The 17,510-nt window shown below is 45.8% G+C and overlaps 1 protein-coding gene across 8 annotated transcripts in view; it reads left to right on the top strand.

Moving 5' to 3' along the window:
* The window catches only part of SPPL3 (signal peptide peptidase like 3), a 115,928-nt gene extending 109,622 nt beyond the window's left edge, over positions 1-6,306 (top strand). For 5 of the 8 annotated variants that reach the window (XM_022551023.2, XM_089894577.1, XM_089894576.1 and 2 more), the window contains 5 exons: positions 1,334-1,440; positions 1,931-2,094; positions 2,841-3,040; positions 4,095-4,204; positions 5,164-6,306. In XM_022551023.2, the coding sequence (XP_022406731.1) occupies positions 1,334-1,440; positions 1,931-2,094; positions 2,841-3,040; positions 4,095-4,204; positions 5,164-5,235 (653 nt within the window). In that variant the 3' untranslated portion in view covers positions 5,236-6,306. Of the gene's footprint in view, positions 1-1,333; positions 1,441-1,930; positions 2,095-2,840; positions 3,041-4,094; positions 4,264-5,067 lie in introns of all 8 variants that reach the window. The other 3 variants (XM_089894572.1, XM_089894574.1, XM_089894573.1) reach the window with 3 other exon arrangements.
* Positions 6,307-17,510: the final 11,204 nt, after the last annotated feature.

Below are 17,510 nucleotides of genomic sequence, written 5' to 3'. Positions count from 1 at the left end.
TCTGAAAACAGAATGATAAATGTGGTTATTTTAAAGGGCGAGGCATGAAGTATGTTTTCAGAGTTATACCAAGAAGCATTAATATTAAGAAAGTACTTCAGAGTTTTTTGAACTAAATCTATAATTTTTTATCTACTCAGTTTCATCTTACAAATTAATCTTTTAAATTTGGGAAGACTTGAAAGAATTTGACCAGTAAGTGGTGGGGTATGTTTGCAAAAGCTGATGAATGAAGAAAAAGAGAGGCAAACTGGATGAATAGTTGAGCGTGTGTTTCAGGGATGTGACATGGCTGGTGGCACTGTTCAGTTGGGGGTGGGAGTGATTCTCATTCAACGTGCTTGTATTAAGAACCTTCTCTGAAGTAGTCAGATGGGATGCATGCTGCCTCTTCAAACATGGAGTACGGTGGGGAGACTTGGTGGGCATGATTGGAAAGAGGTTATCGCTCAACTTAGAGAGAAGGAGTAGGTGGAGGCATAGGAGCAAAAGAAGAGGCTTGAGGCCAAGCGCGTGTGGTGCAGCGCCATTCTGTGTGAGTTATGCCTTTACAGTCGGACTTGATTCATCAGAGAGTAGGGGACCTCGTGATTTAAGGCAGGGAATGATGTGAACTGATTTTTGACAATGGCAGTGAAGAGTAAGTGGGGAAGAGAGACAGAAAATGGGAAAGGATACACACATCACACTAGGAAGTATGGGAATCATGACCGAGGTGTGCCGTGACAGTCAAGAGGAGCACCCCAGGGTGGTTGCAGCCTGAGTGTGCGTGATGAAGGTTACGATAAGATGAAAAGGAACCCAGAGTTTCTTGTTTGGAAGATTAGGGATAGAATGACATTGTGTGGAGTCATGGAGAATCCTGTCATTGAGCAGTTCTGAGTTGTGTTTAGTTTAGACCCAGGTGGGGAGGATGAGCATAAAATGAGTGGCTGGAACAGTGTCCTTAAGTAAGTGAAAAAGATGTGATCCAGGGTGTGCATTGGCTTTAAAGGAGCAAGGGCGATGCATCTGAAGTAATGGGGGGAGGCAGGAGATGAGAGCTGGGAGGCCGGAACTGAGCTTGGCTTAGAGCTTTAGCATTCAGAACAGTCCCCTGGGTCTCAGTTGAGCACCATCTATAGCATGAGAAAAGGGATTTCCCCAAATACGAGCAGGTCACAGTGGGCTAACGGTGGGCACTTTGCACTAGTAGGGTGTAAACATCTTAGACTGGGGTTTAGGGCTGCCTGATTTTTTGAGGGACTTACAAACTCTGTTACGTTTATGAGCTGAATAGCTTGTGGAGAGAAGCTGAGCCTGTGTTCCACACTGACTGCTGTCTCCTCCCCAGCCCTGGCCATGGGTCTCTGTGTCGCTATGATCGCCTTCGTCCGCCTGCCCAGCCTCAAGGTCTCCTGCCTGCTTCTCTCAGGGCTTTTAATCTACGATGTCTTTTGGGTGAGTGTCTGTTTCCCCAAAGCTGCTGCTCTCCTTTGTGTTTAATTGGAACATTCACTCCGGAAAATTTTAACTCTAAATATCCAAAGTTTGCTTGCCAGAGTACCTCCTGTCTGAGACCACTCCGGCCTGCACTGTACCTGTTAAAAGGTGAGCAGGCAGCTTTCCGTGCCTGTGTTTGTCGGGACCCGTTAGAGAGTACACGTGTGACTCTCGGGGTGGAAAAGGGAGCAGGCAGGCTAGGTTCTCTGCCCTGGAGCACTGGCAGCTCTGCTGTAAGGGCTTCCTCTGTGGGTGTGGAGAGGAAAAAATCTGCACGTACACACAGGAGCAAAGATTTTCTTTTTCCTCAAAGCGTGCAGTCTAAAAAGCTTGATGATGCAGTACTGAGACTCTGCTCTTAAGAACAAAGAGGGCTGGTGCTGAGATCGGGGTGCTTCCAGCTGGTGCTTCCAAATTCCCCTGGTAAAGGTGACTCTCCCCTCGGCAGGTGTTTTTCTCTGCCTACATCTTTAATAGCAACGTCATGGTGAAGGTGGCCACACAGCCAGCTGACAATCCCCTTGACGTTCTATCCCGGAAGCTCCACCTGGGGCCCAATGTTGGGCGCGATGTTCCTCGCCTGTCTCTGCCTGGAAAACTGGTCTTCCCCAGGTAAGACTGGCGTGTCGGCCTCATCTCATGATGGTGAGGACACTGCCTTCCTCTGCCCCTCTGTGCCCCGGTTTGTCTGTTGTCATCAGCATTCTGATGCTGGACTGGAAAAGGGTTGTGAGTCATCTCCATTTTACAGATGGGGTCAGGAATACTGACTTAACTTGCAAAGACTGATCATTAAGTGATACAGGTGCAGCTTTTTAATATTGAATAACGTTATCAAACAACTCTGTGTTACCCCTGTTACCGTAGTTTAAAGTTGGCTAGAGGGAATTAACGGGAGAATCTGGATCTTTTTTACTTCTAAGACATTTGTAAAAATGTCTTAATGCTAAAATTATACAGTTCCTGGAACTATAATCTTGGAAAAATTAATGTGCTGCTTTAATCTCCCATGTCTGGTAGTAGTAGGTGCTTATTTGAAGTCTTAGCAGTGAACTTGTGACACATAGTGAGCTGCTTGACATTTCTAGTGGTGGCAGCGCTCAAGCAGATGGCTCCAGGCAGTCACTTAGGCGGTGCTCTCCCGAAGCACTGAGGGTGGGGCTGAAGACCTCAATCACCAGTACTCTTGTGGCTCTTAATCTCTGAACTCTTAAAAACTAGTGTTGTTAAACCCATAGAGATTGCCATCTACCGTTCAGATAAGTTCTTTGACTTCTTAGAAAGTGAACAGACTTTGCGCAGGAGGAGAAATGGGGTTGTAAAAGGCGGCACCCCTGACATGTGACACTACGTTCCAGCTCCACTGGCAGTCACTTCTCTATGTTGGGCATTGGAGACATCGTGATGCCTGGACTCCTGTTGTGCTTTGTCCTTCGTTATGACAACTACAAAAAGCAAGCCAACGGTGACTCCTGCAGTGCCTCTGGACCCGCCAACATCTCCGGACGCATGCAGAAGGTTTCCTACTTTCACTGCACCCTCATTGGATACTTCGTAGGTAAGAGAACTAGAGAGACTGCATGCAGTCCCCTCTCTGGCTGTCCTCCAACCCCTGGAATTAAATCAGGTCTTCTAGCTGCAGATGCCAGATGAAAGGAAAGCAGTGACTCTGGTTGCTGTTATAAACAACCACAAAGGAAAAAAAACTGACCCACGAGATGAAAGATGCTCTATGTGTTGGCCAGCAGCCTAGTTTCCTATCCAATAATATGTTTGAAGAACATTGCAGGAAAAGTGTGGTCAGGCCTCAAAGTTGAGAAGACCTACCACACGATGAAATCTTCGGCTTGAGTTTAACGAATGTCATGTTTATTTCCTACTTTATTAGACAGATACTTCCTTTCATCTGCTCTAACATTTCCATCACCTCTGACTCTCCCTCAGCCAGCTTTTCTCTAGCCAGCTCTGATTCGGGCAGACAGGAAGAGACGGTTGTAATTGGGCTAGTAACCTGTTTGTACTCCAACAGCTATGACAGTGAACGGAAAGGAGCACCTTTTTTGCCTCTGTGCCTCCTACTGAAGGAGCACCTCATAGTCCATGGTGCTCTCATAGGTGTGGGTTCATTGCCACTCAACTCCACTGGCTCTGAGGGGGGCAGGGCAACTGTGGTATCCCCATTAGACGGATGAGCAGGCTGAGGCTCAAGACGTGAAAGGCCTTAGCCAAGGTTATATGGCTGTCATAAGCAGCAGAGTTGAAACTTGAACCCAGGTCTTCTGCCTCCAAGTCTGTCATCATATACCACAGGAGACAGAGGGAGACCAGGCACACTCAGGGCTGAAATGAGGCCTGGAACCAGGGACCTGGGCATGGAGTGGGACTTGGGCTACTCACAGGTCCTTAGAATCCTACGCTTTTAAAAGCTGTGCTGCTCCCTGTTTCTTTACCTGCTCAAGCTGGGCATTTCACTCCCCACCATTGAATGGAATGTGTCACATTACAGCTGTACAATCTCAGGACTGTGCCAAGCAGCAGCCAGGTAACAGCGGCTCTCCTCTCTCGGGGCTGTCCCCTTGGAGTTATTCACGAATGTTTCTGTCTCCCCGCAGGTCTACTCACTGCTACTGTGGCGTCTCGAATTCACCGAGCAGCCCAGCCCGCCCTTCTCTATTTGGTGCCATTTACCTTATTGCCACTCCTCACGATGGCCTATTTAAAGGTGAGAGAGGCAGTTATAAACCAGTGAAAGCAATAACATGGCATTGACCCTGGACTTGGGTATGTATTCTCCTCACTGGAGGTGGTTCTGCTTAAGACCCTAAGCTCTTGATCTTGAGAGCGGGATCTTTTTGTTTTTGTTGTTTGGGGAGGATTTTGTTTGTTTGCCTGCTTTTTTTTGCTAACCTGATATTAGCAACCTCTTTCAGGTTCTTACAGCCATTGGCTGACAATACTCATGAGTAGACCCCTTACCACCTGGTCATGGATTAATTAACTGAAATCCCTAAAGCCCCGCTACAGAGACTTCCTGCTTCTCTTAAAAAACAGCACCTTGGGGCCTCCCTGGTGGCGCAGTGGTTGAGAGTCCGCCTGCCGATGCAGGGGACATGGGTTCGTGCCCCGGTCTGGGAAGATCCCACGTGCTGCAGAGCGTCTGGGCCCGTGAGCCGTGGCCACTGGGCCTGCGCGTCTGGAGCCTGTGCTTCGCAACGGGACAGGCCACAACAGTGAGAGGCCCGCGTACCACAAAAAAAAAAAAGAACAGCACCCTGTTGCCACCTAATAGCCCTTTAATACTCTGCATTAAAGATTGGAAATAATTAAGAAATGCATTGTAAAAACTAAGGGCATTATCTGATTTACAAGATTTATATCATCCACATTTTACAGATGATGAAACAGGCACAGAGGTTAATTACCTTGCCTAGATCATCCGAATCAAGTGATAAAACTGCCACCAGGGCGGAGCTGGTAAAAGCCCTTACCCACTCAAGGGGCCTAAGAGCCCTTCTAGGAGTTCTTCAAAGAATGAGGGGTTACTTTTCAGTGAGTAAAATTTGAATGTTCTTTGATTCTCCACAGAAGCAATCTGATCTGAGATCAGGAGTCAGAAAGGACTTGTAGGTATGTATGCCTCGAGTTGAAATCTGTGACTTAGTGAAGTTCCTTCTTTCCCAGGGTGACCTACGGCGGATGTGGTCTGAGCCATTCCACTCCAAGTCCAGCAGCTCCCGATTCCTGGAAGTATGATGGATCACAGAGAGCGACCAGAATGGCCTCTCAGTCCTTTCCTGTCCACGTGTGGTTTTGTTTCCTCTTAGAGCTGGCCTGGTACTCGGAGATGTACCTGTCTGAGGACTGCCATGTGACCGGATTATGCATTTGCAGGAGCGAGGTGCTGGAGCCTGCGTGGTTCCTTCTCTTCCTGCCATTGGAGAGGTGGAGCCCCTCCTGAAGTGACAGGCCTTCCCCAGCACTCCTCCCTCCCCCGTTTTTATGGATCTGCACCAGACTGTTAACCTTTGGGGGATGGAGATGTGACTGTTTAAACTGACAAGGGCAAGGAGTCGTTCTATACCTTTGAACACTAAAAGGATGAAAAACATTAGCAACCTGGTTTCCTCAGTGAACCCTCATGAACTTTTGGGACCAGTTTCCTATGGGGGACTCAGTTTCAGAGAACTGAGACAGAAACTCTTCTGTCATTATATTCTTCTTTCCGTTTTTTGGATTTATTAAATATTTTCTGTGGTGTGAAGTGACTTATTAAATCCACAGACACTGAGTGACTTCTTACAACATACACATAAGAATTTGTTGTAATGAGTTCACGTCCACCCAGATGTTGTGTTGGCAGTGAACGAGGGCACGGTTTTTATACGTACATACACACACATGCACATGGATATATATGAATAAACAAAATTAAAACCTGCTAAGATCATGCTGTATAGCAGACAGGGGCTTGCTGTAATTTTTAGCATGTAGAGCAGTTCACTCTGGCTTCCTTGTATATGGATAAGCGGCTGTCTTTCCCTCCACAACTGAACGTGCAGTTAAAAAACAGTATAGTATTTGTACTGATATACTCATGGACTTTAGGGGATGCTCATTTGGTTTTTGATCAGTGTAGCAAATTAGGGATGAAAAGTTACAACTTTTTTGGCCCTTTTTTCATTTTTACAGGCTTCTCCCTTGCAGGGTTTTTGATAGTTTCTTCTTGAACCAGTGCATGTATTATAGCAGCAGGTGTCTTTGTGCTTTCTGATCATAGTAATGTACTACTTGTAAATACATTTTTCTATTTTTTTTTTTTTGGCATTTTGTTTCATTGGTGTGCTGTATTTTCCATGCCCTCACTCCTTTAAGAAAAAAAAAGGAAAAAAGCAACACGATCCTGTCCTTGCTGTTGTGATTATAGTCTTGGTTTACCTGTTGTGACAACTGGGTTTTGGGGACAAATGTCAAACACCCCCGGAGATGGGCCCTACGTTCCAGGAATTGTGGCAAGAATGAGCTGCTGTGACCCTTAAATCTGCCCGTGTGCTGTGGCCTTGGCTGGAGACCCAGTGTCCCAGCAGTGACTAGTGGGAGTGGTGTCCACAGCCTGAGGGGAAATTGCCCGTTGTTTGGAGGCAGAGAGAAGCCGGGGATTGGCCTGCCCACCTGAGAGCAGGGGTTGGAGAAGGGCCCATGTTTCCCGGGCTCTCCCTTAAGCAGGTGACCTGTGTATAAACTGGGGCGCTGTGGGCCCCATGGCTGGAGGTCGTGGTGGGTGGCACTCACAGGTGGTGCACGTGGCAGTGAGGATGGTGCGCTCCTCCGTCATGTCTTCAGATCCTGCTGAAGGCTGCATGTTTTTTGTTGTTTTGTTGGTTTTTTTTTTTTTTATAAATAAATGACTCCTTTCTAGCCTTTGTTACCTCATCTTCACTTTTGGTTGTTGGTACCAAATGGAGCTCCCGTCCCCTCCCACCTGCTCTGCCTGTTCAGGAGACTGACTTCAGGAAGCCCCTGTCTGTCTCCAGATGGGGTCCCCTGCAGCTCTGGTTCAGCCTACAAACGTCAGAGAACGGAGGCTTCTGCTGTCCACAGAACTCAGAACAGCCTCTGGGTTTAGTGAAGACCAGAAGTACACCCATATACTCTCTGCTGAGCAGCTGTACTTCTTTCTTAGCCCTCAAGGATGCTAATGGCTGCTTAAACAGGGAGCAGAGCAGGAGGTGGGGGGAATCTTCCAGAATGACTGATTAACGGCAAGTGCCAATAATAGTTAAAAATAATATCCTGGCAGTATGTCATTTTAATTTTTCTAACTTTTCATTACAAAACTAAATTCCAGACAGAAAGAATGTAAATTTTTGTCATTGCTTTTGTGCAGGTTTTGGGGGAAAATACCCATACAGGACTCCTGAATGTAATCTGGATTCCAGTTGTAGTCTTCAGAGCCCTTGAAACTTCGGCAGAGTAACTGCAAATGTTCCTTTTGTTTTAAATTAAACACAGGAGACACGCTAGAATTTGCCCGGTTCTGGAAGTGTCAGGCTCTTCTAACGGGGAGAGGTTGAGGGTGGGGTGTGCAGTTAAAGCACATGCTCTCAGTTTCTCCTACAGCCTCCCTCTCTCCCCTGCTTCATATACTTATGTCCTGGTCTTATTTTTCCTGGTTTCTCAGATACTGAGTTTTGGGGTTTTGTATCTAAGAAGTTTCTTGCATTAGGCAAGGCATGTTGACAAAGTTCCAGCATGGACCCCCTTCCTCCCTCCCTCCCTGGTCTGGGGATCTTCTTCCCCCAAAGAGTCTGCATGTTGGAACTCTCACTTTTTCACAGTAACTTTCTTCTTTCTAATTTGAGCTAATGGAGATATGGCAGCAAAGTTTATCCAAAGCCTAGCACGTTCCATGACTATTATTACCACTTATGCCTTTTCTGAATAAGACAGCTGCACAGCTCCCTGTGTAGGAACAGTTCAAACTGAAACGGGGGCGCTTTGCAGGGGGCTGGGGGGCGGTAGGCTACTATCTGAATTGCCTTTGTAACATGCCAACACAGGCCTTGGTTAAGCAGGTAAGTTATGTTACCCACAAGAAAAACAAAAGGACTACTAGTTCTCTGTAAGAATGGAGGGAAGGGAGTTTTGCCAATGAAGTGTTAAAAATAGAATCTGCCGAGTCTGCATAGCAGCTCTCACATTACTGCTGACCAGATCCAGTGTTGTATGTAGACATTTGTGTTTTGTAAAGCCTAACGTTTATGTCAGAGCCTTGGAATGTAGCAGTTTTGTACATATGTGAATGTCAACTGTGCAATTCTTCTCCACAGAGACAGGTCAGACAGCACAGGATCAGAAGGAAACCAGCCCATTCTGCTTCTGGTCTTCCAGTGCATACTGGCCTGGACAGACTTCTTCCTTCACTCAATCCCATTTTTTTGGCAATTTCCGTCACTGAAATCAAGAACAAGGGCTCCTAACACAGGTGTCAACCTTGCTACAGGAGTTTGTACTGAAGAGCTGCAAATCTAGTAGTAAAACTCAGGCCCTCCCCTCTTCTCAGAGGGATAAGCCAGGTAAGGGTTTTTTTTGGTTTTTTTTAATCCAGAAATTATTTCTATTCCTATGCAATTTACAGACTGCTTTCTACTTGCAAGCCTCTTAACTTCTTCAGGTTCGGAATCCAGCTTCTCGTGTATGGAGCCTCTCCCAGGACAGTATTTTTCCCACTCCTTCTTTTGACTGTGGCAAGCCATAATTTGTTTCCTCCCCAAGCTTTTCCTTGGAATTCAAAGCCCTTTGCCATCCATTTGAGGTAATTCAGTCATGTTTCACTTAAACTGTGTTAGTCACTGGGTGCTCCTTCAACAGAACCAGACATCCTGATCCCTACCCTCGTGGTCTAATGCAGGCCTTGCTTCAACTTGCTTGATGTGTGGGGAAAGTGGGGTGGCAAGCATCCCCCCCTACGGGGTTACTCAGCGGCACAGCACAGAGCTGCAGTCATAGCTTTCTGTGCTCGAATCTGGGCTTAGCTGTAAATGGCAAAGGCGTGGCTGGGAATGCTGATTCACAGGGCTGGGTGCGCCTGGCCAAGAGAAGGTTGAAAGCAGGGTTATAAGTGCTCTTTTTTCCTGTACCATTGGTGCAGGTAAAGCCCAGTGCTCCTGAGGGACACAGGCCAGTGCTGAGCCAAATGTATCCCTGACAGCTGAAAGCAGCACCAAGTGCAGTTCGGAAGTCTCACTACTTAGAGCCAGCAGTTGGTTAGCAGGCGCTTTATCTCAGTGTCCTGCGGTCCTTTGTGGAAATTCTAACTTCATGCGGTGCTCTTTAGCAGTGATCCCTTTGCTGTGATGTAGAGCTCTTAGATATTTGAGTTATTGAAGATTCACGTGGAAGGCTCAGGCTTAGTTATGGTTTCTTTCATTTGGATTCTGCCTAGTCAAAATTCTTAAGTTCCAAAAAGTCGGTCCCCTGTTGGGTGGAACCTGTAAAACCTGCCACTGGTTCGCAGGCGAACAGAAGCTCTGAGGGGTCCTGAAATAGGGGAGCCCCTGGGCTTCCTCCAGCGCCCACTGCGTCCTAGGGTTCTCACTAGACCCCAGGAAGACAGAGGAGTGGGAAGCCTGTTAGGGAGAGGAAACACGGGTTGGAACTGAGAGTCGGGAGGTCTGCCAGGCAGTGGGCCGCAGACTTCTGCCTTGTGAGGAATGAAAGACAGGAAGTGGGTGTCCAGAGGACAAAGGCGGAGGGCAGCAAGGTGGCCGCCTGCCAGCATTCCAGCCTCAGGATTCTGGGGGCCAGTCCTCTGCCTTGCCACAGACTTGCTCCTGCAGGCAGGTTGCACGTCAGCTTTCTAACGAGAGTTCACTCAGCCTGCTGGATCTTCCGGGGTGCGGCAAGCTCGTGCACCTAGTTGAACCTTTTCCATTGGAGACAGTGGATTTCTTCCCACTTTCGGTCAGTGTTGTAGCTTGTTTATTTTAGGTTTTTTCCCCGGGTATACAGTAGCCGTGCCCAGCTATGCAGGCTTACAAGGGGAGGGCAGAATCCTGGCTTCAAAGAGGAGATTGAGGACTTGGTAGTTCAGGGAGGAGCAGCCCAGCCTTGGCCTCTGAGATGACGAAGCGCTCTGCAGATGAGTCATGGTCTTGCCAGCTGGACAGTGGTGGAAACAGTGCTGCGCTCCCCAACGCTGTCAGCAGGTCGGACCCCGGCCCCGGCCAGAGCTCTGTGAATGGAGAAACACCCTAAAGCACCCTGCTACCACCTCCCATTGCCCTGGCCCGTTCAGCAGCCACTGGTGTTTTCGGGGCCTGCGCCATTGGATGTCACCTACTACTGGGTCTCCCTGCCTCCATCTGGCCTTCACCTTGGTCTTCACTGAGCTGTTTTGCCAACAGGCCTTCCCGTGAGAGCTGCCCCGGGCTAGGGTAGGGTGGGAAGAACAGACAGAACTTGGTGCCACATTGGATGCAGAATGTGGCGATTAGAAGATGAGTCTGGCTTCTGACCTGAACAATTAATTGCCAAAACTGAGATAAGGAAAAGAGAGTGAGTCCTGTTCTAGCCAGTAGAGTAACTAAAGCTAAAAAGTTGGGATGAAAGCATAGTAATGGTATTTAAAGCCTTAGGGAATATACAAGCTGTTCTCAACAGTGAGAGGTAGGAGAATGGCTCCCACGAGGTGCTGTGCGTCGAGGCACCCGCCAGCACACATCCCTCACAGCCACATGGGGCCTTGCTTCGGTGACAGAGTCCCTCTGAGCCTTAGTTTCCCGATCTGGAATGGGAATAAAGGTGCGCCTTAAAGAATTAAGTGAATGTTAGGCACTGTTCAGGTTTACTGAGTTTTCGTGTACTCCACAATTTACCAGTCTTCATGGAGTTAAAATACAATTAAAAACATCAGACTTAAACAGATACACACACTTTCTTTATTCAAATGACCACAGCTTCTGTAATACTTTCAGTTCATCACTGAGGAAACCGGTTATCCTTCCACTGTTGAGGGGTGAAGGCTCTTCAGTCCTAGTCTAGGCTTTCAAAATTGAGTGGCTGCTGGATAGATAACAGGGTCTCTACCATCATCCTAGGCCAGTCCAGGATCTTGACATTTTTCTAGACACGCTGAAGGACTTGGCACAAGGGGGGGGGGGGGGATGAGTGAGCCTGAGTAGAGGTGGTCCAGGTCTGCATGTCCTAGGATGTCTGGGCAGTCCCTCTGCTGCCACGGCTCCTCTGGGGAAGGGCCCAGCCTGTCACCCTGGTCAGGTTTCAGGAGTGACCCTTAGGAGCCATTCCTTAGGAGGTCAGCTTAGGCCCTAATCATTTTGCAGCCCAGTCCGAGCAGAAGGCTCGCAACAGAAGCATGAAGTGTCCTGGCTACAGAACACAGAGGGGGCCTGCAAAGGGTCCTGGACTTGTTCTTGCAGTAACTCAGCTGGGACAGAGTCTGCCTAACGGATCCTTAACATTTTGGCTGCTTAAAGCCAAGAGTATCAACCTCTAACCAGATTCTGCAAACAAACCAACGTTGACCTTTCATTGGTCCAATGTTGACAATTTTAGTTTTCTATACTTTTGATTTTCTTTTTCATAATAAACACTTCCTATGCCCTCTTTTACTTTATTGTACTTTACAGCTCTGCTGCTTGTTTTGAGGGAAAAGGTAACTGCTACACTGTAAAGCTACCCGGTCAGTCACTGTGGGCCTGTATTCTCAAATCTCAAGGCTTGTCTTGAACACACTTGGAACAAAAGACTCAATGGGCCAAACTCCCAGCCTGTTTTCACATAAAGAGCAGCATCTTTCTAAGCCTCTTGGCTCTAGTCAGCCCACAAGACAGGAGAGGAACAGGAGCCAGACTAGGTAGAGGGTGAAGGCTACTCTTTGTTTTCCTTTTCTTAATTTTTATTGGCGTATAGTTGCTTTACAGTGTTGTATTAGTTTCTACTGTACAGCAAAGTGAATCAGTTAAATATATATCCACTCTTTTTTAGATTTCCTTCCCATCTTTAGGTCACCATGGAGCACTGAGTAGAGGTCCCTGTGCTGTACAGTAGGTCCTTATTAGTTACCTATTTTATGCGTAGTACTGTGTATATGTCAGTCCCAATCTCCCAGTTCATCCCACCCACCCCCTTCCCCCCTTGGTAAGTTTGTTTTCTACATCTGTGACTCTGTTTCTGCTCTGCAAATAAGTTCATCTGTACCATTTTTCTAGATTCCACATATAAGCGATATTATATGATATTTGTCTTTCTCTTTCTGACTTACTTCACTCTGTATGACAATCTCTAGGTCCATCCGTGTCGCTGCAAATAGCATTATTTCGTTCCTTTTTATGGCTGAGTTATATTCCATTTATATACGCATCACATCTTCATCCATTCCTCCGTCGATGGACATTTAGGTTGCCTCCGTGACTTGGCCATTGTAAATAGTGGTGCAGTGAACAGCAGGGTGCATGCATCTTTTTGAATTATGGTTTTCTCCAGATACATGCCCAGGAGCGGGATTGCTGGGTCATACGGTAGCTCTATTTTTAGTTTTTTAAGGAACCTCCATACTGTTCTCCATAGTGGCTGTATCAATTTACATTCCCACCAACCGTGCAAGAGGGTTCCCTTTTCTGCACACCCTCTCCAGATTATTGTTTGTAGATTTTTTGATGATGGCCATTCTGACTGGTGTGAATACCTCATTATAGTTTTGATTTGCATTTCTCTAATAATTAGTGATGTTGAGCATCTTTTCATGTGTTTTTTTGGCCCATCTGTATGTCGTCTTTGGAGAAATGTATATTTAGGTCTACCACCCATTTTTTATTGTGGTTTTTTTTTTTTTGATAGTGAGCTGCATGAGCTGTTTGTATATTTTGGAGATTAATCCCATGTCAGTTGCTTCGTTTACAAATATTTCTCCAAGTCTGACGGTTGTCTTTTCATTTTGTTTATGGTTTCCTTTGCTGTGCAAAAGATTTTAAGTTTAATTAGGCCCCATTTTGTTTATTTTTGTTTTTATTTTTATTACTCTAGGCAGTGGATCGAAAAAGATCTTGCTGTGATTTATGTCAAAGAGTGTTCTGCCTGTTTTCCTCTTAAGAGTTTTATAGTATCTGGCCTTACATTTAGGTCTTCAATCCATTTTGAGTTTATTTATATTGAGGTATAGTTGTTTTACAATGTTGTGTCATCCTGAGTGTATTTTTGTGTATGGTGCTAGGGAGTGTTCTCATTTCATTCTTTTACTTGTAGCTGTCCAGTTTTCCCAGCACCACTAATTGAACAGACTATCTTTTCTCCTGAAGTCTACTCTTAAAAGACTTCAACAAAGCATTTGGGAGATTTTCTGGGTCAAGGTGGGGAAATTGGGGCATCAAAATACCATTGAGGAAGTAGATTAATAACTAGTTGAATGACCCTATTATCCTGAAGGCCCTTGCCTTTGTCCTCAGCCCTGCCCTGCCCAACATTTCTCTTGATAATTTGTCTGAGGACACAACTTCCAGGCTTAGCAAATTTGAGGAGGATGTGAAGCAAGGAGAGGGAACCTAACCATGATCCAAAGAGAGCCCTGAGGCCTAGGACAGGGGGTCAAACCAAACACGGGGAAGTCTGATGGAGACAGCTACTGCAAATGATAGCCACGCACCGGACATCAGTGACAGCCCACAAGAATCCCCTGAGGTAGGTGCTACTATCACCAGTTTTACAGAGGAACGCACCCAGCCCCCGAGATCACCACCTGGTAAGTGGCAGAATAAGCCCTAAACACTGGCCTGTGACCTTAACCAGTGTATTTCTCCCCATCACAGAATTGCTGATAGCCCCTACCCTCAGAATATACAGCTGGGTCATTAAATACTGCTGGCTCAGTGGCCTATGCCTCACTCAGAAACGCCTTCAATCTAGCCACTACCCAGAGGAGACGAGGACTGTTACAGCCACTTCTGCCCTGTTCTTCCCAAGGCCAGTGTATGTTCCACATTGTGGGCCAGAATGGTGGGCAGTCATCTCAGACTTGTAAAATCTCATGATACAATATAGGCAGGGCAGATTTTATTACCAGTGTTACAGACCAGGAGTTTCAAGCTCAGCTAATTTTGCCCCAGGTCTTCCTGCCTCCAGAGCCTGAGTTCATTCTCAAAAAGTAATTTCAGAAGGTTTTTTTTTTTTTTGGCTTAAACAAAAGCAGGGAAGCTTCCTTAAACAGAGGAGGACTGTGCAAACAGCTTCCTATTGGAAGTGGGGGACCACTGACCCTATTAGGAAGCAGGGAAGAGCTGGAGTTTGGTTGCCTGAGCCCTACGTGACCCAGCTGCTGCCCAGAGGGGTGTGCAGACCTCCCTCCCAGTAATGCTGTAGCAACATGGACTACTACTCACTAAAATAGGGTTACTGCCTCACACAGGGACGAGGACGCATGCCTCCTAGCAAGCCACAACCAAACAGACTTCAGTGTTAAAAGGATGAGTCTCCCATCGCTGTCATTAAAACAAAACAACAAACCATGAAAACAACTGTCAACTGCTGTTCTGATCTCCAATAATGGTGGACTGTAATTCAAACCAATCCTCCTACTAAAAATAACTTTAAAATATAGATGAAATACAGACAATATCTTTTGAAAAGCAATGGAGAAGGTTCTGCTTCTGCTAATGATGGAAGAACTCCTATTCCACCCAACCCTCCCACAAATGACAGCTATAAATTCTCAACAAAATGTAGAAAGCAACCTTAAGGCAGTGTAGAGCAACCACACTGAGGAGAAACCAGAGGGGAGCTGACAGTTGGAAATGAACGGCACTGGGTAAGTTCCCACTTTTATGGCTTTTTGCCTGATAACAGGCCCCAAGTGGCACTCTGTGGGGTAGTTAAAACTTATATAGAAACCTGGCTTCAATAACCAGCCAAAGGAAAGGGTTCGAAATGATCCCAGCACTGTGAGGGAGTAAATCCCAGAAACAAGAGAGGGAGTCCCACATGCCCAACTCTATGATCCCTAACTGTATAGACTCCAGGCAGCCACAGCTAAAAGAACTAAGGAGACACACCAGCTGCTGCTCACCAAAGAGGGACCCGAGTGTGGGTTCAGCCAAGTTAACTGCCTACTTGAAAGACAGTCATCAGCGGAATTTCTACAGTGTATTATTAGCAATATCCAGGATGTAGTTCAAAATTACTGTACATACGAAAAAGCAAGAGAATGATTGATACACGAGAGAAAAAGCAGTTAATGAAAACTGACTTTGAGATGATCCAGATGTTAACATTAACAAATTTTTTTTTAGTTGGCCGCGTTGGGTCTTTGTCGCTGTGTGCGGGCTTTCTCTAGTTGCGGTGAGCAGGGGGCTACTCTTCGTTGTGGTGCGCGGGCTTCTCATTGCAGTGGCTTCTCTTGTTGCGGAGCACGGGCTCTAGGTGTGTGGGCTTCAGTAGTTGTGGCTCGCAGGCTCTAGAGTGCAGGCTCGGTAGTTGTGGCACACGGGCTTAGTTGCTCTGTGGCATGTGGGATCTTCCTGGACCAGGGCTTGAAGCCGTGTCCCCTGTGTTGGCAGGCAGATTCTTAACCACTGCACAACCAGGAAAGCCCAACACTCAAGATTTTTAAATCAACTGTTATCCATTTGCAGCAACATGGATGGACCTAGAGATTGTCATACTGAGTGAAGTAAGACAGAGACATGTGATACCAGTTATATGTGGAACCTGAAAAATGGTACAAATGAACCTATTTACACAACAGAAATAGAGTCATAGATGTAGAGAACAAACTTATGGTTACCAAGTGGGGGAGGGATAAACTGGGAGATTGGGATTGACATACACACACGACAATATATAAAATAGATAACTAATAAGAACCTACTATATAGTACAGGGAACTCAATACTCTAATGGGAAAAGAACCTAAAAAAGAGTGGATATATGTATAACTGATTCACTTTGCTGTACAGCAGAAACCAACACAACATTGTAAATCAACTATTATAAACATGCCTGAGAATTATAAATGCACAAATAGGAATTGTGAACAGGGAAACAGTAACAAAACCAAATAAAAATTGTAGAACTGAAAAATACAATACCTGAAGTAAATTTAATACGTGGGATTAACAGCACATTGAAGATGACAGGTTAAAGAATCATTAAGCTTGAAAAAGAGAAAGGGGGCTTCCCTGGTGGCACAGTGGTTGGGAGTCTGCCTGCCAATGCAGGGGACGTGGGTTCGTGCCCTGGTCTGGGAAGATCCCACACGCTGCAGAGCAACTGGGCCCGTGAGCCACAATTACTGAGCCTGCGCGTCTGGAGCCTGTGCTCTGCAACAAGAAAGGCCGCGATAGTGAGAGGCCTGCGCACCGCGATTAAGAGTGGCCCCCGCTTGCCACAACTAGAGAAAGCCCTCGCACAGAAACAAAGACCCAACACAGCCATAAATAAATTAATTAAAAAGAAAAGGATTAGTAAACCTTTTCTGTGAAGGATCAATAGTAAATACTTCGGGCTTTAAAGGTCAAAGATCCATTACAAATACCCATCTCTGCCATTCTAGTGTGAAAGCAGTTATAGTAAATGAATGAGGATAAACAGATTCAACCTGGGGTGGTCCATAGTTACAGATAGAGCAAACAGGCATCCAAAATGAGGAAGACAGAATAAAGAAATGGGACCTAATGAAACTTAAAAGTTTTTGTACAGCAAAGGAAGTGATAAACAAAAGGAAAAGACAACCCACAGAATGGGAGAAAATATTTGCAAACAGAGCAACGACAAGGGATTAATCTCCAAAATATACAAACAGCTCATGCAGCTCAGTATCCAAAAAAAAAAAAAAAAACCCAATCAAAAAATGGGTGGAAGATCTAAATATACATTTCTCCAAAGACGACATACAGATGGCCAAGAGGCACATGAAAAGATGCTCAACATCACTAATTATTAGAGAAATGCAAATCAAAACTACAGCAAGGTATCACCTCACACCAGTCAGAATGGCCATCATTAAAGAATCTACAAACAATAAATGCTGGAGAGGGTGTGGAAAAGGGAACCCTCCCACACTGTTGGTGGGAATATAAATTGGTGCGGCCGCTATGGAGGTTCCTTAAAAAAAACTAAAAATAGAGCTACCATATGAGCCAGCAATCCCACTCCTGGGCATATATCTGGAGAAAACCATAATTCAAAAAGATACATGTACCTCAGTGTTCATTGCAACACTATTTACAATAGCCAGGACATGGAAGCAACCTAAATGTCTATCGATGGAGGAATGGATAAAGAAGATGTGATACATATATACAATGGAATATTACTCAGCCATAAAAAAGAATGAAATAAGCTATTTGCAGTGACCTGGATAGACCTAGAGGTTGTCATACTGAGTGAAGACAGGAAGACAAATGTGATACCACTTACGTGTAGAATCTAAAAAAATGGTACAAATGAACCGATTTATTTCTGTTTTGTAGAGAACAAACTTACGGTTACCAAGGGGGAAAGTGGGGAGAGGGATAAATTGG

This window comes from Delphinapterus leucas, chromosome 14, assembly GCF_059928025.1.
Source record: "Delphinapterus leucas isolate spDelLeu-1000000601 "Yukka" chromosome 14, BTC_Dleu_Yukka2, whole genome shotgun sequence".
Lineage (NCBI taxonomy): Eukaryota > Metazoa > Chordata > Mammalia > Artiodactyla > Monodontidae > Delphinapterus > Delphinapterus leucas.
Note: the sequence above shows the minus strand (reverse complement) of the source record. Positions and strands in the feature narration are given on the sequence as shown.